Raw genomic sequence first — 25,087 nt, forward strand, 5'->3', positions numbered from 1 at the left:
AAGGAAGGAAGGAAGGAAGGAAGGAAGGAAGGAAGGGTTGGGAAGGTGGCTCAGTGGTAGAGCACTTGCCTTGCATGCATGAGGCCCTGGGTTCAATTCCCCAGCACCACATAAGCAGAAAAAAAAGCTGGAAGTGGTGCTGTGGCTCAAGTGGTAGAGCGCTAGCCTTGAGCTGAAGAGCTGAGGGACAATGCCCAGGCCCAGAGTTCAGGTCCCATGAGCGGACCCGAAAAAAAAAAAAAAGAAAGAAATTACACTCAAGTTGGTAAGATGGGAATTCTCCATGAAGAGGACCAAAGTAAATGTAAGGATGGCTTTGTGGTCAGTTGTTATTCAGATCAGCACACCAATATTGTACTATATGCTTTACATATAAACATGGAATATGGAAAAATTTCTAAAGACCAGAACCACCAAAGAAGGAGAATGACAATACAAAATAAAATGAGCAGTAGAAAGTCGAAAGTCACCATGATAGGGAAATTTTAAATGCAAGATTTCAGTGGCTGGAAAATCCTTCGAGATACTAACGGTAAGTCCATGTTTGAATCATCTCAAGTTGGAAAGAAAAGAGCACCAGAAAGCAGACTGTGACAACTAGCCTACAGTGTGTAATGAACACTGAAATAAAAGGGATTTTTTTTTTTTGGTCAGTCGTGGGGCTTAAACTCTGGGCCTGGGTGCTGTTCCTGCGCTCTTCAGCTCAAGGCGAGCTCTCTACCACTAGAGCCACAGTGCCACTTTGAGTATTCTAGTGGTTTATTAGAGATAAGAGTCCACATAGAGCTCCCCTATAACCCAGCAATTCCACTTTTGGGCATTTACCAGAATGATCACAAACAAGACCATACTACAGCTACCAGCACAACTATGTTTATTGCAGCATTATTTACCATAGCTAAGATATGGAACCAACCCAGATGCCCCTCAGTAGATGAATGGATCAAGAAAATGTGGCATATATACACAATGGAATTCTATGCCTCCATCAGAAAGAATGACATTGCCCCATTTGTTAGGAAATGGAAAGACTTGGAAAAAATTATATTAAGTGAAGTAAGCCAGGCCCAAAGAAACATAGGTCCCATGGTTTCCCTTATTTGCAATAACTAGTATACGTCTAAGACAAGCAGAAACTGTCAGACAAGTTGATGTTAGGCAAAATGAACCCCAAGATAAGGATTCAAATGCTTTTTTTCTTTCTTGTGATTGTTTCCAACATATTTATAAGATGATTTCTTTGTTGCTTTGTATGCACCTCCCCCAGGGTATAAGCCCTGCTTTCACTGTATTTGATGTTGGTATAATTTGGGGGGGGAAGGGCAAAAACAAACCGTTTAAATAGGGATACAGGTGGACCCATTACAACAATGAGATATACAAGTCGTTATGTTGAAAACGAACTTTACAACTTTGGTGGGATAGGGGGTGGGAGGTGGGGGTGGTGGGAGGTTAGTGGTAGGGAGGTGTGGGGGTGGGGGGTGGAGAGGGGAAGGGATGGTATGGGGAAACAAAGGAGGAGGCAACAATGCTTGATAAGAAACGTACTCACTATCTTCCATGGAATTGTAACCCCTCTGTATGGTATTTTCACATTTTTTTTAAAGAGTCTCACAGATTTTCCTGTCCAGGCTGGCTTTCAACCATGATCGGCAGATCTCAGCCTCCTGAGTGGCTAGGATTACAGGCGTGAACCATCGGTGCCCAGCATAAAAGGGATTTTTAGCTCTCATTTCTATGGGTCTATGACATCCTTCCCCACTACTATCACTGACAGTGAAACATTGATAATGTGAGACAATGGCAGAGCCTTGTTTTGACTACAGTTCCATCATAAACTTTCCTTGAATTCCCCACCCCTTCTCCTTTGATAGATCTCAATTGAATTTTTTAAATCAGTATTGGTAAATATTTATGTTTCACTCACTACTCATATAAATTTACATATCACATACTTCCACGTTGGTCTCAAGTATTTTTCGTATTCACCCACAATCCCATAGCCTTCCAGCTGAATGATCAATCACACGTTTGAACCATGATCCGGTAACAAGATTCACTGTAATAGACAGTAGCACAAGTGCTAGTGAATCCTGAGAGGATACCTGTTGAGCCCACTCATCCAGTGCTAGCCGTGAGCAGCTGGCCCAGCTTTGCAGCCCTGGCTTATTCTGAGCACCTCTAGACTTCACTTCACCATTAAAATGTACCTGTTCCTAAATTTTTACTTTGTTTTCTCTTTCTTCTTCCTCTCTTACGACCTCTGGACTCTCACAAAATATTTTAAATTAGCTTATTGAAATATTGTAGTCAGTACTTATTGAAAAACAGTTATATGTGACATGGGATATGAAAAGTATTCTTTTTTATATACTTTTTTTTTCTTTTTGGTCCTGAGGCTTGCACTCAGGGCCTGGGCACTGCCTCTGAGCTTTTGTGCTCAAGGTAAGGACTTCTACACACACTGAGCTACTGCAACTCCATTTCCAGCTTTTTGGTAGTTAATTAGGGCTAAAAGTCTTATCAGTTTTCCTGCCCAGGCTAGCTAGTAACTGCAATCCTCACATCTCAGACTCCTGAATAGCTGGGATTATAGGCATGAGCCACCAGGGCCCAGTTTATACATTTTTTTTTGAGTCAGAATCTCTTTATGTAGCCCAAACTGGCCTTAAACTTGATATCATATCTTATCCTTCATATATATCTATATACACATACATATACACATGCCTATATATAAATATATATAGATACATATATGTACATGTTCTTGTACAAAAGAGTTGCCATACAAGTAGTTTATCCTGCTTGAGTTTTGTGATTATAGGTAAATGCTACCATATCCCAGAAAGAAGTATTTTTGGGGGGAATACTGGGGTTTGAACTCAGAACCTCCTATTACTGAGCAGACTCTCTACCACTTAAATGACATTCTCACTCTTTTTGCTTTAGCTATTTTTCAAATAAAGTTTCATGCATTTTGCTTAGGCTGGCCTAGACTATAATTCCCCCTATTTAAATAAATAAGTTGACAGGCCCAGCGCTTTTTTATAAGATGAAGTCTCACTAACTTTGTTTGCCCGAGGCAGACTCACACTTTGATCCTGCTGCCTCCCCAGTAGATAGAATTATAAATTTGCCCCATCAGGCCAAGCAAGTACTTCTTTTGTTTCTGCAGCTGATAAAAGAGCAAGCTCTACCAAGATAGGATTTATTTCCACAAAAAGAGAGTAAAGAAATCAGCAACATTCCCACCTATAAGAAGGATTAGAAGAAAGAATATTTTGAGATTTGTATTTCACAGAGTCATTACTAAGGGAACTCAATGTATGACTAAGCTAAGAATTCTGACAGTTTAACTCCCTTCTTTCCTTCCTCCTTCCTTCCTTCCTTCTTTCTTTTTCTTCCTCTTATCTTTATTCTTTCTTTCCTTCCATCTCTTTCTTTCTTTTCCTTCCTTCCATCTTTCTTTCCTTCCTCCCTCCCTCCCTTCCTTCCTAATTCCCTCCCTCCCTCCCTCCCTCTCCCTCCCTTCCTTCCTTCCTTCTTTCCTTCCTTCCTTACTTCCTTCTTCCCTCCCTCCCTCCCTTCCTTCCTTCCTCCCTTCGTTCCTTCCTTCCTTGTCTCCTTTTTCTTTCTTCCTTTATTTTGTAGCACACAGTTTATTCTTCAGTAGTTTCATTCTACAAATGCTTTCATCAAATGCTTTCAATCTGTCACCTTCAACTTTCTTCTAATATGCAGATCGCTAACAGCTCCCATTTTTCATTTAGTTGTTCATTTGCTTCTGTTCAAATATAGATATTCTCATTTTATTCCTTCTCCTATTTTCTACTTCCTGTGTACTCTTAATTCCTTCATTTCTTTCTCAAGATGATTTCTACAGTCAAAGGTCAGAAGCATAATGAGTCACAAAATAGAGTAAAGTGCCCTGATAATCTTAATTTAGGGATCCACTGGTTTCCGTTCTCAGAGATACTTAGTCTGCCAGATGTCTATGTAGAGTTATCTATGATATGCTGACCAAAATGATTTTTGAGAATTCTGAGCATGCTGGAACACTCAATACTTAAAAAGGAAGAAATTCATCTGGGGAGTTCTTGTGAGATACAAACACGGATCTAGAATAATTTACCAGTATGGGCCTCAGAACAAAAGCTTATAGCTCTGCCTATATCCTCTTAATAAAGAAGCCTTGTGAGATAGGACAGTGTTCCTTTTGAGTGATTCCTTGTGACTTGGGCTCAGTATCTTTCCTGGGAATACAAAGGAGCTAATGCTCAACCAGTACTCACTTGCTTAGAAATATGATTGCAGTCAGTCCAGGCCCCTAAACAGTTTCTATTCAGGATAAAAGTTTGAATCAAGTCATTAAAAATTACCATATCATTGAGTCTCACAACACACCACGAATCTTTCCTGAAGAAATAGTCTCTCTGAAATAAAGCCGTTAATGCAAACTGATTATAGAAGGAATGTTCTGAACATGATCTACAAAGTCATACTGTGACAGGATAAAACACAGTCTAACCCACACCCACCCACACACAGAGCACACACACGGTATACATTCATTTTTTTTTCTGCCAGGGAACAGGGAAAAAAGGAAAGAGTTCTATTCCTTCCCCTCCTGTGTTCAAAGCCTGGATTGAGGCCAGTGTCCTAATCAGTTCTCATTGGCCCTGGAGGAATCAGAACCTTTTGTAAAATATAATAAAGGGCATAAAATCATGATAAAATGCATGAAAAAGCAATGCCTTTGGTTAGGGAACTAGAAATAATTTAGCAGAACAGATGGATTGCGTTGGTTTGGTATTACTGAGGACATGAAAGGGCTCATTTTGTGGCGGTTCCAAACTAAGAGAAAACGTCCAACTTAAATTTGTCAACTCAAAGTACCTGACTCCACTGGGGAGACTCCATTTTCTTTAATCATTTTCAAAGTACTGACATAGTCGGCAAGAATTTCTACTGAAATATCTCATTTTCTGCAAATATTTCATCCACTATCCCTAAATAGAAAGACTGCATTTTCATTTTTTTTCCCAGAAATCCACAGAACCACAAGTATTTGGTTTTTTTTATTGATTATAAATGACATATTGGTGTTAATATTACCTGGTGTTATAAATATCATACTTACTATTTAATGAGTCAAGTCATGGCCTATTGATTATTCCTGATGCGCTGATTTTCCTGCTCTTATACAAATACTGTATAACAATATTATTTCTCATAGCCAATATGCTATGATTCTTTCTGACTATTCTCCCCACCTACATAATTTCTTTTCCTATTGATGGAAAATGACAACCTAAAGCACTCACCTTCCCCTTGACAGCCTTATCTTCAAACTGTCCTCGCTGTAGAACCTACTGAACCATCTCCCTTTCCCTTCCCCTTGAATAAACACACCAATGGTCTTAGAAGAGAGCCTGAGACCAAGGCCACGTCTGATGCTGATGCCCCTGATGAACACTGAGGCTGTTAAGACCTTGAAAGTCCTCAGTCAAAATAATATTGCTGGGCTGGGATGTAGCTCAGTGGCAAAGCGCTTGCCTAGCAAGTGCAACGTCCTGGGTTCGATCCCCAGTACCAAAAAAGGAAAGACAAAAAATAATAATAATATTGCTCACCCACCCCTGCCTCTATCTTACCCAACTTCCATCTGCCTCCTAGTGACTTGACTCTGCTTAATTTTTAAAGAGTTACTGTAAGGGTTGGGGGCATTTCCCCTTCAGCCATGCTGAAGGAGACTTCCCTGAATAAAATCAGTTCGTCTGTTGAGCTTGCTTTCTTCCCTTTATTCTGATACCTTCATGACTCAGTTTCCTTACACCTGTCCCCATCAATGTGTAATACCTCTTCTCCTTGAGATTGTCCTCAGGAAGTGAAGTATAAGAAGGAAAGAAACCATGAAGCAGGCGGGAAGACTACCACACTTTTGGTTCTTTCTCTTGGCCACATGGAAAGAAAAGGCATTGTGAGTTAGACATCTTGAATTCTAGTTCCAATTCTTGCCTAGACTTAGCATGCCTAAAGCTAAAACATGACTATAGGCTTCTATTTCAATGAATTATTTTGAAGTTTGTTTTTAGCATTAAATGATACGATTCCATGGTTTAAAACAAAACCAATGAAAATTCAGAATACACTTTGCTTTGATTCATAAATTTTTTAGACAAATATAAATGCAGTGATTAAAAGAGAAATTTCACAAGAAGACAACTCTACCTTGAAGCACATTTCTTGTAAAAGAAATCACCACTTAAAATTGGGCAACTTTTTCAGAGCTTATATTCCTATTTTATGGCATCTAAAACATACTTTTTTTTTCTTTTTGCTGGACCTGGGGCTTGGACTCAAGGCCTGAGGGCTGTCCCTGAACTTTTTTTTTTTTTTATTAAGGCTAGAACTCTACCACCTGAGCCACATTGCCACTTCCAGCTTTTTCTGAAAAGTTAATTGGAGATAAGAGTCTCACAGATTTTCCTGGCCAGGCTGGCTTCCAAACAGTGATCTTTAGATCTCAGCCTCCGGAGTATCTAGGATTACAGGTGTCAGCTGTGAGCTACTAGCACCCAGCTACTTTCCCAAATTCATAAATATCTTTGGGTATGGCACTCCTCTGTTTATCTATATGTTCATTTGTTCTGTCATTCTGGGATTTAACTCAGCTTGTACAAGGCAAGAGCTCTCCCGCTGAGCTATATCCCCAGCCTGCCCTTCTGAGTTAATACCACCCTGTCTCTCAGGTAAATGCTCACTTCTGTTGCTCTCATTTCCAACTATTTGACCTTGTTGCCTGTTTCCCTCTACTTTGTTGAGTCCATATTAACAATTTTAATTTTTGTTAAAGTAGTCATTAATATCAACTCTGTCTTGGTATGCTTCCTAGGTCCAGAGCTTCTAATTAACCTTGTTTGGGCACAACCATCCAAAAGCTTTTAATAGTCAACCTAGATAAGGAACCATATACAAATGAATTCAACATTGCCACTGTGTGACCATCATTTGGAACTATGGCATAATTAAAATAATAATATGAGGAGTTCTTTCTTGTTTTCAAAATATTAAGTACCTCCCACTTGTCTTAAATATTATTACTTGTTCACTCATTAGTATTTATTTTAAAATATCTCAATAGAGTATTTTCTAATACATTTCTGAAAAACAGCAAATAACATTCAATATTAAAGATTCTGGAGAGGTAATAAGTATATAGATATATATGAATATATATATTCATATATATATATATCTCACATCTCATATATATAGTGTCCATATATACACAATACAAATTATCTATGTAATATAACATGTATACTTATCTATGATAATATGCAATATATAATACATATAATATATACTATATATTTTAAGACTTTTTTACATTGTATGTGTGTGTATATGTGTGTGTGTGTGTATGTGTATGTGTATATACCAGTCCTGGGACTTGTACTCAGGGCTTGAGTGCTGTCCTTGAGCTTTTTTTTTGCTCAAGACTAGTGTTCTACCACTTAAGCCATAGTTCTTATTCTGACTTTTTGGTGGTTAGAGATCAGAGTCTCATAGACTTTCATCTTCGGGCTGGCTAAGAACAATGATCAACAGATCTCAGCCTCCTAAGTAGCTAGGATTACAGGTTTGTGTCACCAGCACCCAGATTTCTTGATTTTTAAATTATTATGTTCATGGGGGGGTGAAGCCATCACTTAGTTGAGCTAAGTTGTCACGAGTTTATGCAACTGAATTTCTTGCCTTGTACATATTTTAAAAATATGACAACTGTTTTAATGGATTGGTTTAATGTGTTAGTATTAGCATTTTTAACATAGTAGTGGCATATACAACTAAATTCCTTGCAATAAATATTTTGTTACTTGAGCACTATAGTTTTTAAATGGCTAAAAGATGTGTAACTATTCATTTTTATGAAAAAAGCCTTAGTGTTGCTTTGCTTGGACTTTTTATTTCTGTATTAGTTCCTTTGTAACAGAATTTTTAAAGTTCTAAACCCCCTAAGTTTGAATATAAGCTACAGAGTCACTTTGATGTCTTTCTCTGGCTGGGCCCACTTGCTGAGAAATACAAATGTCTCAGCCCAGTAGTACATGTACCCTGGTTTTCCCATCACATCTCAACAATTTGCACACACAGCTCCCCTATACCACAACATCCTTATAACGATTTACAGGACTTCTTGAGTTTCTTACTGTGTGGTTAGATTCTAATACACAAACACATTTTAAAAAGTTTTTGTGCAAAACCAAACGAAACAGTAAGCTGTTATGTGCTGCCATCTAGTTAGACTACTCTATAAAACAAATGTTTAATTGAATTTCCATGAGCTGGCGAATTCAACACTTTGCAATCTTGATGTCAAAAAACCTGTGCATTCCAAAAGTGTTTCTCCATGAATTAATAAATTTCCTTATGTGAATTTGAAAAGGGAATTGTTATGTCACTAGAGAGTTGCAGGGAAATGCTCTGGCCCCAAGCTGTGGGGCATCTTAGGACCTTATGCTCAACTTGCTCTCCACTTTTCTCCTTAGAACTGCTGAGAAATCCCAGAAGGGCCAACAGTAGCTTGGTTTCATGTCCCAGAATTGTTTGGTAATTACTTTGTGTTGGCACTTGAATAAAAGAGTTAAAACATTTCAGCACAGTATGTTGCTTAAGGTTTTTAACTTAAGAATTAAAGCGAAACAAAGTTATTCAATATTAGTCACAAAGAGGCAATGCAAATTCCACATAATGTGTAATCCAACTAAAGCATTCTAAAATGTTATTATTCCCCCAAACAAATGTGAGAGCAAGCAAATGTCTGTGGGTGGCTTGGTGGGGCTGGGAGTCAGGAACACTTCTGGAAAAACAACTGCAAATACATTTCTAACAGATGATGGGTCAATCTTATGTGTGGGGTGTGTGTGTGTGTGTGTGTGTGTGTGTGCTTATCTGTCTGCACACTAAAAAGTGCATTCCTTCTTTCCTCAGGAGCACCCACACACACGTTTGCAAACTAGGCTACCTAAAGACAGCCTATATCTGAAGAGGACTCCAAAAGTCCCCTCCAGATCTATTTCTCATGGTGACCAGAAAGCTGCTGGTTTTGGTTTTTTGTTTTCAACAAAGTCACTAACCAAAATATGAATGATTCAATAGGGGGAAAAATTAAATGGTATTGGGATGAAGGACTGCTAACCGCCTCAATGCTTTTAAAACAGTGCCACATCATGCTAAAAGAAGTTAACCCTTGTAATCTAATATAATAAGCAATAAAGTTTTCTCTGGCTGTTAATCAGGAGTAGTTAGGAGGGCATTTTATGCTATACTTTACAAATTAAGAGCAAGACATCCTAAAATGTTAGTCTATTCATGAGCAGAGCGTGTTAATAGCACAAAGGAACTTACCTATTTTTATTTCATACAGCATTAAAACTGGAATATATCATAGCACATACCCTGCCTAACTAACCCTTACATCTACACATGAGAAAACCAATCATCACCAAAGCTAAATGATTTGATGGAAGCACACAGATATCGAATGAAAGAATAAGGTTAAAGATTTAACCTCATTGGAACAAATTCCTATGAAGGAATACATTTTGATTAGCTGGATACTTTGCTAAATGAATCAATATAATACAAAAGTTTGATTTGTGGATCAATCTATTATTTTGAAATGACAGAGTCCATGTACTGTTTTCAAAATATCATCTCTTTTTGTTATTTTACTGTTATTTTGTCATTGCAAAATTGACAGCTGCATTGGCTAAGGAAAGCTGACTTTTATCTGTGTGATTCAGAAGTAAAAAATTCCTATCTTTTGCCCCAGGGAAATTCTAGCCCCAATATACAAAAGGAACATGAATAAAGACAAGAGAGAGCGGAGGAGAGTTTTTCAACACAAGATAAGAGATACTTTCTCTTTCACACTCCTCTTTCCCCTAATTCACAACGGCTCCAATTCTTACAAAGTTAGGCAAATTTACAAAATAATTATTAGATCGCTTGAATACTGAATAGTGGTATAGATTCTATGACTTCTGAGTAGCTGGTTTGAAATGCTCTTATAATCTCTTTTACATTCTTCCCTGCTGTTCAGGGGAAAATAAATGGAGAAAAGAAAACTGTTTGTTAAAAACTCCCTTGGGCTGGGAAGTTGACTCAGTGGTAAAGTGCTTGCCTTGCATGCATGAGGCCCTGGGTTCCATTCCTCAGCACTACATAAGCAGAAAAAAAAGTTGGAAGTGGTGCTGTGGCTCAAGTGGTAGAGTGCTAGCCTTGAGCTGAATTGCTGAGGGACAGCGCCCAGGCCCATAGTTCAGCCCCAATGACCAACAAAAACAAAAACAAAAACACTCTCTTGCTAGGCGCTAGTGGCTCATGCCTGTACTCTAAACTACTCAGGAGGCTGAGATTTGAGAATGGAGTTTCAAAGCCAGTGCAGGCAGTAAAGGCCATGAAACTTATGTCCAATAATCCACCAGAAAACTAGAGGAGGCACTGTGCTCAAGTGGTAGAGTGCTTGCTGAAGAGCTGAGGGATAGCGCCCAGACCCACAGTTCAAGCACCAGGACCAACAAAACAAACAAAAACCTCCTTTTGTTTCTGTTTTATCTTTCTTTTCCTTTTGTTTATATCTTTTTTTTATTGTGAAAATACCATGCAGAGGGGTTACAATTACATGGGCAAGGTAATGAGTACATTTCTTATCAAGCATTGTAGCCTCCTCCTTTGTTTGCCCTTCCCATCCCTTCCCATCTCCCACCCCGCCACACCCCCACACCTCTGGCCAAAGTTGTAAAGTTCGTTTTTCGACTTAATGACTTGTACATCTCAATATTGCAATGGGTCCACCTGAATCCCTATTTAAACGATTTGTTTTTGCCCTTCCCCTCCACAAATTATACCAACACCAAATACAATGAAAGCGGGGGGGGGGGGAGGAGGGGAGGGACATACAAAGCAACAAAGAAATCATCTTATAAATATGTTAGAAACAATCACAAGAAAGAAAAAATATGTGAATCTCAGGTTTATCTCAGGGTTAATTACACCTAACATCAACTATCTGACCTTTTCTGTTTGTCTCAGACATATACTAGTTATTGCAAATAAGGGAAACCATGGCACCTATGCATCGTGAAAATGGCAATACTTCCAAAGGCTATCTACAAATTCAATGTGATACTATCAATATTCCAACCTCATTCTTCAAGGAAATAGAAGAGGCAATCCAAACATTCATATGGAACAATAAAAGATGCCAAATAGCAAAAACGATCCTCAACAGAAAGAACAGAGCTGGAGGAATATCAATACCAAATTTCAAACTCTACTACAAACTATAGTAAGCAAAACAGCTTAGTAAAGGCACAGAACAGACCTGAGGACCAATGGAATAGAATTGAAAACCCAGAAATGAACCTACAGACTTATAGCCATCTAATCTTCAATAAGGGAGCTAAAAAATAGAATGGAAGAAAGACAGCCTCTTCAGTAAATGGTGCTGGCAAAACTGGTTAATCACTTGTAGAAAACTAAAGCTAGTTCCTTATATATCACCCTACACCAGAATCAATTTCAATGGATCAAAGACCTGGGAGTCAAAGCAGACACTCTGAAAACATTACAGGATGGAATAGGAGAAACCCTAGGCCTCCTTGGCACAGGCCGAAATTTTCTTAATAGAGACCCAGAAACACAACAAATCAAAGAAAGGTTGGACAACTGGGATTGCATGAAATTGCAGAGCTTCTGAGTACATTTCTTATCAAGCATTGCTGCCTCCTCCTTTGTTTCCCCTTCCCATCCCTTCCCATCCCCCTATCCCTTCCCCCCACCCCTGCACCAAAGTTGTAAAGTTTGTTTTTTGACATAATGTCTTGTACATCTCATTGTTGCAATGGGTCCATCTGTATCTCTATTTAAACAATTTGTTTTTTCCCTTCCCCTCCACAAATTATACCAACATCAAATATAGTGAAAACAGGGTTATACCATGGGGGAGGGACATACAAAACAGCAAAGAAATATCTTATAAATACGCTAGAAACAATAGCAAGAAAGAAAAAAGACATTTGAGTCCTCATCTTGGGGTTCATTTCGCCTAACATCAACTTATCTGACCCATTTCTGCTTGTCTCAGACATATACTAGTTATTGCTTTCCATTTTCTAACAAATGGGGCAATGTCATTCTTTCTGATGGAGGCATAGAATTCCATTGTGTTGGTGGGAATGTAAACTTGTTCAACCACTTTGGAAAGTAGAATGGAGGTTCCTCAAAAAACTCCACATAGAGCTCCCCTATGACCCAGCAATCCCACTTTTGGGTATTTACCGGAATGATCACAAACAAAACCATGCTAAAGCTACCAGCACAACTATGCAGCATTATTTACCATAGCTAAGATATGGAACCAACCCAGATGCCCCTCTGTAGATGTTTTTATCTTGTATGGAGCTAAATATCTCAAGATAATATGCACTTAGTTAATGACTTCTAATTTCCATTTTGAATGTCCCTAAAAATTGTCAAAGATACAAAAGGATATTAAAGTCCTAAATATCTCAAAATGAATTAGGTTTTAATGATTTTAAAATCTGAATTTCATGGTTTTAAAAAATTAATTTGCATTTCTTTTATGGCTAGGGAGGTTGATCATTTCTTCATGTGTCTATAGGCCATCCTTCTTTCCTCTTCAGAGAAGTTTCTCTGTAAGTCTTTAGCCCACTTATTTATTGGTCAGTTGTTTCTTTGAGGATTTGTTGTTGGAGGATTTAATATTTTGAGTTCCAGGTATATTTTAGATATGAGACCCTTGCCCTTGTATGGCTAGTGAAGATCTTCTCGCAATCCGTGGACTTTCTATTGATCTTGCTAGCTATGTCCTTTGCCATGCAGAAGCTCTGCAAGTTCCTATTGAGCATTGTTACCCCTCCTTTGTTTTCTCCTACTAACCCTTCCCTCCTCACCTCCCTCCCCCCTCTCCTGCCCCAAAATTGTAAAGTTGGTTTTCCACATAGTGTCTTGTATGTCTCATTGTTACAATGGGTCAACCTGTATCCTTGTTTCAGCATTTTGTTATTTCCCTTCCCCAGATGCAAGGCACTGGAATGCTTGCCTTATTTTCATCATTCAATCCCTATGATGGACCCTTTGACTGATCACCATGTTGTTGATATCACATCAATCAGTGCTACATGAGTTGAATAATAAAATGATATATGGTGAGAAAGGAATGATAATGGTTTTTTTGCATTAATAACAATGTGAACCATTCTACTGTCCTTTTATCTGTATACTTTGTTCCTTCAGAAAATCAGGAAAACCACTAGAAGCCTATGATCAGCCACTGCCAGTTTGGCGTGGTTGGGAGCAAATCAGCAGAGACCTAAACAAGGATGGGGAAATGTAAACACCAATGTCTTAGCTGGCAAAAGCATCAAAAAAAATGTTGATCAGGAAAACATCTCTAGCAGATACAAACAGGAGTCAGGAAAGATCTCATGAATCAATTCATTTTGCCTGTTACGATCAGTCTACCATGAATAAGTCTCCTTGCTTGTATTTTATTTATACAGTATGGGATTGTTTTAAAAAGAGAATAGTTTGGATCTAGATTGCACTGTCAAAAATGTAGATTCTCTAAAGACAGCTTTAAGATTTAACCAGAGAAGCCAGGCGCTGGTGGCTCACACCAGTAATCCTAGCTACTCAAAAGACTGAAATCTGTAAAAGCCAGCTGGGACAGAAAAGTCCCCATGAGACTCTTATCTCAAATAAACTACTCAAAAAGCCAGAAGTGGCTCTGTGGCTCAAGTAGTAGAGTGCTAGTCTTGAGTCCAAAGAGATCTAGGGACAGTGCCCTGAGTTCAAGCCCAGGACTACCAAAAAACAACAAAAAAAGATTCACCAGAGGAAGAAAGCCCTCTGACATGTAAAATGGGTGGGCACTGGAACATGATGGGTAAGGTGTCTTCACTGAGAAAAGAAGCAGGAAATAACTCTAGCTCATTTTCCTTCACATATCCTTCATATTTCTCAGTAGAGGATACATTTTATCCAACTTAGAACTTTAAGTACAAAAAAACACTTGGATAATTCCATCCTAAACACATAATAAACTTGTGAGACTAAGTTGGCACAAGTTGCTTTGGTTTAGTCATTCACAATCTTAACTGCTGAATGACCCAATAAATATCACTACTGGTTTATCTCCATAGGTGAAAATATATAAAGAAAACATTTATCCTTAAAAACAAACAATAGATGAGTGGCTTTGGCATATTCAGTCAATTCTTTTGTAATGTGCAGAGAAAGATCACAGTGATCCAACTCAAACTATCAAATATAGACAAGTGCATTTGACCTGAGGACCATTCTGTCTGCATCAGCAACTTAATTTCAACCAAAATTCTTTATAGATTTAATGTAGTTTCAATGTTTCCATGTTCTCATGCTATAATTATAACTAAAATAGTATTCATTTAATTTTTTCCCAAATAATTGATCTCTATAAGGCAATGGACAAATCACAATGTCAGTCTATAAGAGCAGGGGCAGACATTATCTACCTGTGAAAATTAAATTCCAGTTAGAATGTAATATAGATCCAATGAAGTTATTTTAAGTTAATAAATGCTCAAATGAGAAGAGAAAAGATAAGGAAGGTATATTTATTTAGAAAGTGTTTCAGATTTAGATGCAGAATGTTACTGGATTTTAGGCAACAAAAGACATAGTAAATAAGTAGCTGCTAATCAAATTCATATTTTGCAAATTTGACAATGTGAGTTTTTCCAAATTGATTTCAAATTTGTCTATCAGCCTTTGAAAGACTAAAGAAACACAATTTTCTTTGTGAAAATGAGACTCACTAACAATTTGCAAAGTCTAAAGAAATACTGACATAATAAAAATGTTCAAACCTCTACCATAAACTTTAAAATATATTAGTAAATAGTCACTTCAATGAACAGAAGAGACTTTTCTTGGTAACCGTTCATCTTTTAAATGTATTCATTTCCATGAGGTCAAATTACCATATATTTGAATTCAAAATTCATATTGAGAAAGAACAACTATTCCTTAGCACTTTGTAAAGTTAATTTCTCAAAAAATTAGCTCAGTAAATGTTGCCTATTTGTAAAAAATATTGCCACCATATGTACATAGTAAAAGTCACAACAGAATATTCACATCTGGCTCTGCTCAGTCCATTCACCCTGAGTACCTACTGTGTGTCTAGCTCAGAGTCAGCTGGTAAGTCCTGTGCTATTTGTGTCTATGAGGAACCATCAATCACCCTGTTTGCACTATGTGGTTAACATTTTCTACTACTACTGAAATGAATACTGACCTCTTTACATGATTTATTTAAGTAAGTCAAAGAGTGTGGCCAATTCAGGATTACCTCACATTTATTTAGCAGCCCAGTTTCTTGTAGCCGTGACCAGATGCTCTGTATTCTTCCAGCGTGCTCTGGGTGGGTGGTGGAACTGCCACAAATGCACTGGTGCTTCAGCATCAGGGGATCATAGGCAATTCCTTCAAGACAAAGGAAGCACAGCCCAAGATTGAGTAATGATACAAGCTAGTCAAGATACTCCAAAAAGCTACTCTTCCCAAAGTAAATTTCACAAAAAAGAGAAATAATCTGTATCACAAAGGTCTCAGGTCCACGTAAGAGATAGCTAGTTCACGTATATCTTCATCTTCATATATGTGAAAACCTTCAACTCATGGCATGACCAGAACCTAGATTTTAGTTTCCTGACCCTTCAAAGTAATATTAAAGGTGACAGTTAAAGAAATTTCATACACATTTATAAAAATATATATTCTATAAACTAATATAACTAGTGCATAAGATCATTCTGAATTGTTTCTTGGCAAATAATTCAGTAGACACTTAAATTTTCTTGTCAAAGTCGCAAAATGAGATGTGTTTTTAAATCATGAATCTATTGAATGAGAATTTTTTTTTGTAATTGAAAATGGTGTGGGTCATAAAGAGGCCCTAGAATGAATAAGCAAATTTAACAGTCATAATTTACATTAGGGATCTGTTCTTGGAATAAACTGGAAAAATTTCCAACTCCTTCCCTCTACTGTAATACAGATTCATCAAGGTTGAACAGAAAAGTTTCTTCTTGCTAACTTTTTTTTCCTTATAATTCAGGCTGTTACATAAACATGGCTAGTGTTATTCTTACAATATTATGGTATACTTGAGCCAATTCTTTTTAAAATGAATGTCAAGGATGGAGGAGGAATTATCTGACAATAAAGGATGAAGCATATAATCATGAAGAATATAATCATGTATATATATATATGTATAAGAAACAAAAATATAATTTAAAAGTAAATATAATTAATATGTAAAAATATACCACAAATTATTTCTGAATCAGGATATTTTTAAAAATTCAATAAATTTAATTTTTCAAAATTTAGTAGAGGTTTCATAGATAATAAATAAAATCCACCATCAGAGCTTAGCTTGTCATGATTTAATTAGATCCTGCTATGGGAAAGAGTCTATGAGAGTTTGATGAAATGAATTATTAAGGGTGCATAAAATATGACTTTTTGAAGCAACAAGTTAGAGGACAATTATAACTCTGGAACATTTTAAGAGGCTTTCTACCCATAAGCTTATTCCTTGGGGAGAAACATGTTGCTTACAAAATTGTTTGGCATAAGAAATTATTGAACCTATCAAATCTCTGCCAATGAATGACTATCAGAGTAGATTTTTGGGGGATGTGGGGGATCAGGCGAAGTATACATGATAAGAAAAAAAAGACAAAAGATAAGTTTAAGAGCAGATAAGTACCAGTAATTTATATTGCAAAGTAAGTTTAATTAAATAAATTTTCTTCTTTTGGCTCACATTATTGTGTTAGAGGATTGTTGGGAGACTATTTTCCCTTGAGTGTGCTAAATTCAAGCAGAAGAATGACATATGCATTTTGAAGCCATGTGGTAAAAATTATGTAAAAGAAAAAATAGTGTTTTATGGATCTAAATAATGTCCATTGTTAAGACTCAAATTACTTCAAAACCTGTCTTTTTGCCTGTCCTTGACCAACTAATATTTTCATCCTAAGTATTGGCCTGTCTTCTGAGCAGCATACATGCATGCTTTATTCCTCAGTTGCCCTTCCAAACTTTCACGTAAGTATCTTATGGCTTTCATAAAGCGAGAACTGCACTCAGTTTTCCCCCTTTCACAAAGGACATCAGGATTCCTCATTACTCATGCCAGAAACGTTAGGGTCCTCTTGACATTTCCACTCCTAGAAACTAAGGAAGAGCCTGCTTCCCCTCCAAAACAGATATTGAATCATTCATTTCTTATCTCCACTGCCCAAAGCACACATAATCCCAAGAACCATTATCACTAATCTGAACTCCTGTAGTAGCATTGTAACTAGCTACCTGACTTTCACTCCATTGCATTGGCCACACTGCATTAGCTACTTTTGCTTAAATACTTACGGGACTTTGCTGAGGAGATTGAAATGCCCCAAGGACAGCACAGCTACTGCCCCTGCCTACCTCTCCACCTTCACTACACATACCACCTGCCTTCATCTCTAGCACTCCTTCCTCTATTCCTCAAAAACATCAAAACCATGTCAGTGTTGCATCCTCATAACTCTGTTCCTTCTATTCCAGAAATTCTTCTGATCTCCATTACTCCAACCTTCATCCATAAAATTTCTTCCTATTCTTCAAGACTACTTACTTATTTGTTTATGTTTTTGTATTAGAATACAGTAATTGTACAAACGGGTCGATCTATTGTGACACATTCACACACACACACACACACACACACACACACACACACACATAATACTAATACCTATCAATCTTACCCCCTCTATAATTCCCCCTTACCCTTCTCCCTGCTTTTCAACACAAGCTCCATGGACCTCGTTCTTTAATTTACTTGCCTACAAACAAGATGTCTCAATCATATTCATCCTCATTTACCCTCCTCATTGACCCCACTCTATCCACACCCTTATCAGCCTATTTCTCCTTCCCAAACCTCCAACTTCCTGTTGATCAACAGCACTCACTGAGATTCTTTATGTTACACTCACATAATTACAATGGCTTTTTAAATGTGACTTCTCCAACAAAGCATTTCTGAGACCACTAAACTACATCTTCTACTACTGTGTCTGATTTCTGAGCTTCCTCTAAATTTCCTCCAGAGCATCAATGACAATTTTATAATAGTTATAAAATTTTGTTACGTGTACTTTTTTTTTACTTAGATGGTTAGATCTATGGATTACTTTGAATTACCAGTCTGAAATCATGTTTGGAAAAAGGTTCTCTGAAAAGTCCTCTAAAGTATGGTGCAATGAATGAATTAAAGACACAAATATTTCCCTCACAAACTTGTCTGCTTTTCCTGCTGAATCTAATTTGTGCATTTTCTTGGCCTTCTAAAGTTTATGTTGCCTTTCCTCCTTAACATTCTACGTTCTACTAGATATGCCTTTCTTCCAATGAACAAGTACCTCTACTATAGGCATTAAGTAAATTTAGCTTTGTATTTCTACAACTATTTTACACAATGTCCACTTTTTCACTTTGTCCAAAATCCAATAGGATTTTTGCATAAAGTCAAATGGGATGACATTTAAAAAGCCATATATAAAATTCAGGGAGGCAAACAGACATGGAGAATAATATTCAAAAGAAAAACTTACACAAATCTTAGATATCTTACACAGATGTGTTTTAACAGCTCAGATTTATCAAGCAATTATTAGTTGCTATTACATAAACAGGAGCAATTTAACAATTTAACTTTCAACTACAAGTGCCAACCACAAAAATAATTGATATCTTAACAATATGGAAACCAAAAGTTATCTGCCTATTTTGAATAATATTCAGGAGTATACATTTTGATTACTATTTGCTTATCTTTTTCAATTTCACCTCTAGATATGTCCACAATCACTTCCATTGTAATTTTTCCCCTTTAACAACATTTTCCCTCGAATTCACTGCCAAGAAACAGAAACTTGTGAAACAAGTTATGGTAGCTAGGAAGTATTGCCAGGTATCTGGAGATTATAATACAAAGTCCAGGAGCTCTTGGAAAGACATTCAAATTTAAGGAGAAATAAATAAAATCTGGAACCCCAAGCCTCCACTGACTCATCTTAATGATGTATCAATGAGGTGTTAACAGGTAGGCTGCAAGGTGAGACTTTAACCTCATTCTTCATCTCCATGCCTTACCTTTCTTTTTTTTCTTTAAAAACAGAAACTTATGGGGTGAGAAATAAGCCTGCTCTTCTCTTTGGGGTTCATATGGAATTCTACTTTGGTTTGACTCTTTCTCCCTGACTGATTACCACTTGCAATGCAAGTTGAGCAATGTTTATCTTGATTAATTAGACAAGATTTTAAGTTATGTAAAAGAATCTTAATATCTTTACCTGCATTTTAATCCTAATAATATGTTTTAAAATAAAACCTTCCTGAGATGTTTAGATTGTTTTTTAGATGCATTTGGAATTTTGTGTTTGCTCTGGATTTCAGTTTTATTTAATGAGGTAGTATATTTGAAGGATTAAACGCGGTGTGTTTCTCTTCTTTAATCATTACATATAGGTAGGTCATTTGTTACTCATAAAAATCACTCCTACATGATTACACTAAGTCTATTGAGACCAGCTTGGTTCAGAAAGTTGAGTTCAGCATCTTTAGACAAAATACTCTAGCTCCTAACAATGAACAATCTCCGGCATTTCTGATACATGAGAGTTACACTTTCCCAAGATGTTCGTTAAACAAATGTAATAAACTATTTCTAGGGCTAAGGAACTGGGACACAGAGAAACATAATGGCATTTCTCATCAAGGGCTTATATCTAATAGCCAGTTTTAATACTTGTATTTCAAGCCTTATTTTAGCATGCCTAACTTATAATTTAGTAGTAGAAGTGACACATGCATGAAGAAATTATATGACAAATATTGTATTTGATGTGTGCTGGTCTTGGGGTTTGAACTCAGGGCCTGGGCTTTTGTGCTCAAGGCTGATGCTCTACCAGGTTGAGCCACACGCTCTATTTCCAGCTTTTTTGGAAGTTAGTCAGAAATCAGTCTCATGGACTTTCCTGTCTGGGCTGGCTTTGAACTGCAATCCACAGATGTTAGCCTCCTAAGTAGCTATTATTACTGACATGACTCACCAGTGCCAGGCCTATGACAAGTTGTTTTTTGTTTTGGTGCTGGTCATGGGCACTGTCCCTGAGCTTCTTTGCTCAAGGCTAGCACTCTAACACTTAAGTCAAAGCTCCACTTCTAGCTTTTTAGGTAGTTTTTAGTGGAGATAAGAGTCTCACAGACATTCTTGCCTGGGTTGGCTTTGAACCACATCCTTAGAACTCAACCTCCTCATTGTTAGGATTATAGGCATGAGCCAGCAGCACCCAGCTGATGACAAGTATTTCTAAATCAATGTTTTCTAGGAAAGAAAAATTTGTGAGGTCAGAGATGTCTTAGAAATAAAATGACAATGTGACCAGCAAATGGTAGAATTACTAAAATGGATAAAAGAGACTTCAGCCAGTTCTTTATATTCATAAATTCTACAGTTACAGATTCAACTGTGAATCAGAAATATCGAGGAAAAAATCACATCTGTACTGAACATGTACAATTTTACCTTGTTCCTATCTTTGAAACAATATAATTGACCAACTGTTTACATAGTTATTTACATTGAGCTAGGCATCACAAGTAATCTAGACATAATTTAAGGTATACAGGGGATTTGTGTAGGCTATATTTGCCATTCTGTATAAGGGGTTTGGTATCTATTGGGAGTCCTTGAATCAACCTCTATAGATATTGAGTACTGACTATATTTTGAAACAACAGTCATTTCTAACAACTTCAAAAATGTTCCCATAACAGCTACAAGTGTCTTTTATGTCTAAAATTCTAATCTTTCCATAAGGTATACCTTGCCTTATTTTTCCTTTTCTACCATACATTTTACTACTTGCAATATTTGTCATATTTTAAATCTGGAAGACATAAACCAAATGATCAAATAGTGTGACTTATGTAGGAATCTTAATATGTCAGTTAGGCAAATAAAGTAATATCTAGAAATGATTTTAAAAATATTGATCAATTGCGCCTTTTATTAGATAAGAACATCACTAAGGTTTATAATTTTGTTTTTTTGTTTGTTTGTTTTTGCTTTTTATGTAATTCTTATTATCAAAGTATCAGGTGGAAAGGAAGTGGGAAGAAGAAATTTCCACCATTGGCCTTCCAATTTCTATGGAAGTCTATTGGAGCCTATGAAATGGATTAAAGGTTGCCATTCACCTACAGAGCCAAAACAGAGAGCCAACAAGCATGTAAACTGGAAAAAAAAAAGGGAAGCCAAACATAATTCACATTTGTTGGCTAAATATCTGGAGAGATTTTTTCACATACAGGAATGAGTAATCAAAACTAAAGTAAAAAATGATCAGAGCTCATGACAGTATTCTACAGAAACTATAGAGGACATTTAACTACTACCTAGCTCAGTGAACATGACTAACCAAAATAAGATTTCAGAAAAAAATGCTTTAGCATCTTCAAATGTCAAACAAATGATGGATAAAACAGTAGTCACAGCTAAAGGTCAAGGTCAAACTAAATGTAATATACAATGGAATAAGCAAAAGATAATGGATAAGTAGGAATTGTAAGGAAATTAGAAAGGCAACAAAATTAACATAGATCTTGGAGATAAAAAGGCAGGAATTCACATTTCACAAAACTAGATCAGTGCTACATTATAAATTTGAGATGCTCTTGGAATTTAAACAAAAAGACAAAGAGACATACACAATGAGGTTAAAAATTTGGAAGTCAGACACAAAATAGCTAAACAAAATCTTTAGATGGGGAACATGGTGGAAAGGGTGACATGTTGAATGACATGAAATGACATGACAACTAGTTACAGATAACAATAGGAAAGAAAAATAAAATTTAAAACCTGTGGCTTTCAGAGGAGAAAATCAGACTTAGTGAATAACTGGAAAGCAGGAATAACTGAAGAAACCTCACATAACTAAAGAGTACCGTATGAGTAAATAGCTAGAAATGTTCGTCATAATGCTGTTTTCTATCTCATTTGATAGGGTGTGTGTATGTGTGTGTGTGTGTGTGTGTGTGTGTGTGTGTGTAAGTAAACCATCTCATGTGCTAGTAATGTACCTTCGTGCTAGGGTTAGAAAGAACAAAAAACAGTCTTCCTTTACAGACTAGAATAAATAAATAAATAACCTAATTTTTTGATGGAGAAATACAGTCTGTTATAAAGAAACATGACAGAATAGTTTGGATTTAGTTGACTAAGTAAAGCTTTCTAAAGGAAATAACATTGAAACCAAAACCTGAATAACTTGAAGGATTAAGTGGAATTAAACAACTTTAACTTAAAAAAAATTAGAGAAAAGGCCAATAGTGCTGTACTTAGATTGAAATATTTAAACATATTTGATTTTCCATTATGATTTGCCTCTGAATAAACATCTATTTGAGACATATTAAATTATTTTAATGACTTTAATGACTTTCATTTCAGCATGATGATTCTATTTCATGTTAGACTCTATCTTAAAGGATAATGTTATAAGGGATTTATTTAAATAGATTTGAATTGAGAGAAGTCTTTTGATTTTTGATAGAGAAGATGAAGCTAGTGAAATTGTTAATAGTTTTTTTTTATGAATGCCATTTTACACAAATTAACACAATATTAACATCTGTTACCTATTCTCTTGTCAGAAGGGCAAAATTTCATCATTGTCAAGAACAGTTGAGTAAAAAGAGAAAGTAAACACATTGGTAGAGAAAGCAAACACATGCTCTTAATTACCTGAAATGAATATGAATGCCTTTCCTTATCTTTAAATCTAATTTAACAGCTATTCTAAATTGGTTATTACCTACATTTAACTATAGCATTAAAATCCAAATGAGAGTGTGGTAGGTGATCTTTACCATTCACCATCTTCATTATCACTACAGCAGCTACAAGAACTCAAGTTCTTTGTGCCATCTTGGAGATACAGCCTCTAAACCTCTGCAGGCCACTGTGAGTTGGTTATATCCTAGGGTTTCTTCTGGAGTCTGTCTAGCACCTCAAAAGACACGTATTGGACACTGCATCTTTCTTAACTGTCTAGACTTAGGCATTTCCTACCTGGAAATTTGTATTTTTCTTACAAAACTAAAAGAAGGGTGTGGTAACTAGCTACTGAGGATCTACACTGATGGTGAAGGGTTGAAGGATGTGGCTGAAAAATCACACAAGTCTAAGTGTTAGATGACTTTTCAGTATAGCTCTATAAAATAGGTTGAAACCAACTACACTGTATCAGAATGTGCTGTTTCATTCCTTCTTACTCTTAAAGGAACAGATCTTGAGTGTGTATGCTTTTCTTCTGAAAATAAATGTATTCTCAAAGAATATACTTTTTATAGGCTTTAGCATATGTACAATAGATAATAAAAAGTCTATAGAAAGAAGTTAAATTCTTGTGTGTGTGTGTGTGTGTGTGTGTGTGTGTGTGTGTGTGTGTGCTAGTTCTGGGACATGAACTCAGAGCTTAGGCACTGACCCTGTACTTTTTTGCTCAAGGCTAGTGTTCTTACACTTGAGACACAGCTTTACTTCAAGCTTTTTGGTTGTTAATTCTTCAGAGTCTCACAGACTTTCCTGCCAGGGCTGGCTTCAAACCACAGTCTTCATATGTCTGCCTCCTGAGCAGCCAGAATTATAGGCATGGCCCATGAGTGTCCAGCAAAGATGTTTAATTTTTAAAATACGTATTCACTCATAATAGAAATGAAAGCCTTTAGAATTTACATCTGAATTAAAGATTATTTTTAAAAATCAAAAGGAGAAAAACATAATACAAGATAATGTAGATTATAAAAATTTGCAGGATAGATTGATAGAGAGATAGATAGATAGATAATTATAAACTACTTAGTCACCAGGCAGCAGAGTAATTATTTTAAAGTAATTTTTACTTTCAATACTTTTTTCTTGCACTAGAAAATTCCAAACTGTTTACTATGAAATTTATGCTATATGTTTTACTTATTTGAGTAACACTTACATAGAATGCCTATAATAATAATTATATTATAATATAATATATATAATATGTAATATATAATAATATATATAATATAATAATTATAATTATATTTTAAAATATATAAGTATGCAAGCTTCAATTTAGATAAGAAATTGTTCAAGAAAACACATCAAATATGAAAAGAGACTTAACTTTCAGTTTTGGAGTATGTACACTGACAAATAGTAGAATTCTGACATGGAAAAGAACCTAATTATCTGAACTGGTCTAATCTTTAGTTTGAATGATCAGGTTTGAGTTAGGTCATGTTTAAGTTCTTTAATTTATAGTATGTACTTTTGCCTAGAGTTTTCTAAGGTCAACATATCGAGCCCATTTCAAAACACTATTTTCTCAACCATGCAGTATCTCTCTCACCTCTTCTCATTTCTCTCATATTCGTGTACCTTGTTACATTCATATCAAAAGAAACATATGAGAAGTGGAGAAAACCAAAGTATATCCTCTAGCCAGGCATTAATAGTTCACCCCTATAGCCCTCATTATTCAGGAGGCTGAGGTCTGAGGAACTGTATTCAAAGCCATCTGGGACAGAAAAGTTCATAAGATTCTCATCCAATTAACCAGCAAAAAAGCCAGAATTGGAATGGTGGTTCAAATGGTAGAGTGCTGGCCTTGAGCAGAAAAGCCAAGCAAGAGTTCGAGTCCCCAAGTAAAGCTCCCTGCCACCACACACGCACAAAAGAAAAATCTACAGCAAAGCAAACAAACCAAAAAATGAAAAACAAAGTATATCCTTTAAACCAAGGAAAGAAACTATCTTTAGCATTACAAGAAGAGCCAGCAGCACAGAGTAACACTAAACTTAGATAGATAGATAGATAGATAGATAGATAGATAGA

General features: G+C 36.3%; 1 protein-coding gene across 1 annotated transcript in view; it reads right to left on the reverse strand.

Annotated features, from left to right (window-relative positions):
- The window catches only part of Hdac9 (histone deacetylase 9), a 679,511-nt gene that overhangs the window by 215,258 nt on the left and 439,166 nt on the right, over positions 1 to 25,087 (reverse strand). Inside the window, exon 14 of the mRNA XM_013024045.1 lies at positions 15,431 to 15,564. Within this exon, the coding sequence (XP_012879499.1) occupies positions 15,431 to 15,564 (134 nt within the window). The remainder of the gene's footprint in view (positions 1 to 15,430; positions 15,565 to 25,087) is intronic.

The sequence above is a fragment of the Dipodomys ordii genome, unplaced genomic scaffold (genome assembly GCF_000151885.1).
Source record: "Dipodomys ordii isolate 6190 unplaced genomic scaffold, Dord_2.0 Scaffold72, whole genome shotgun sequence".
Classification (NCBI taxonomy): Eukaryota; Metazoa; Chordata; class Mammalia; order Rodentia; family Heteromyidae; genus Dipodomys; species Dipodomys ordii.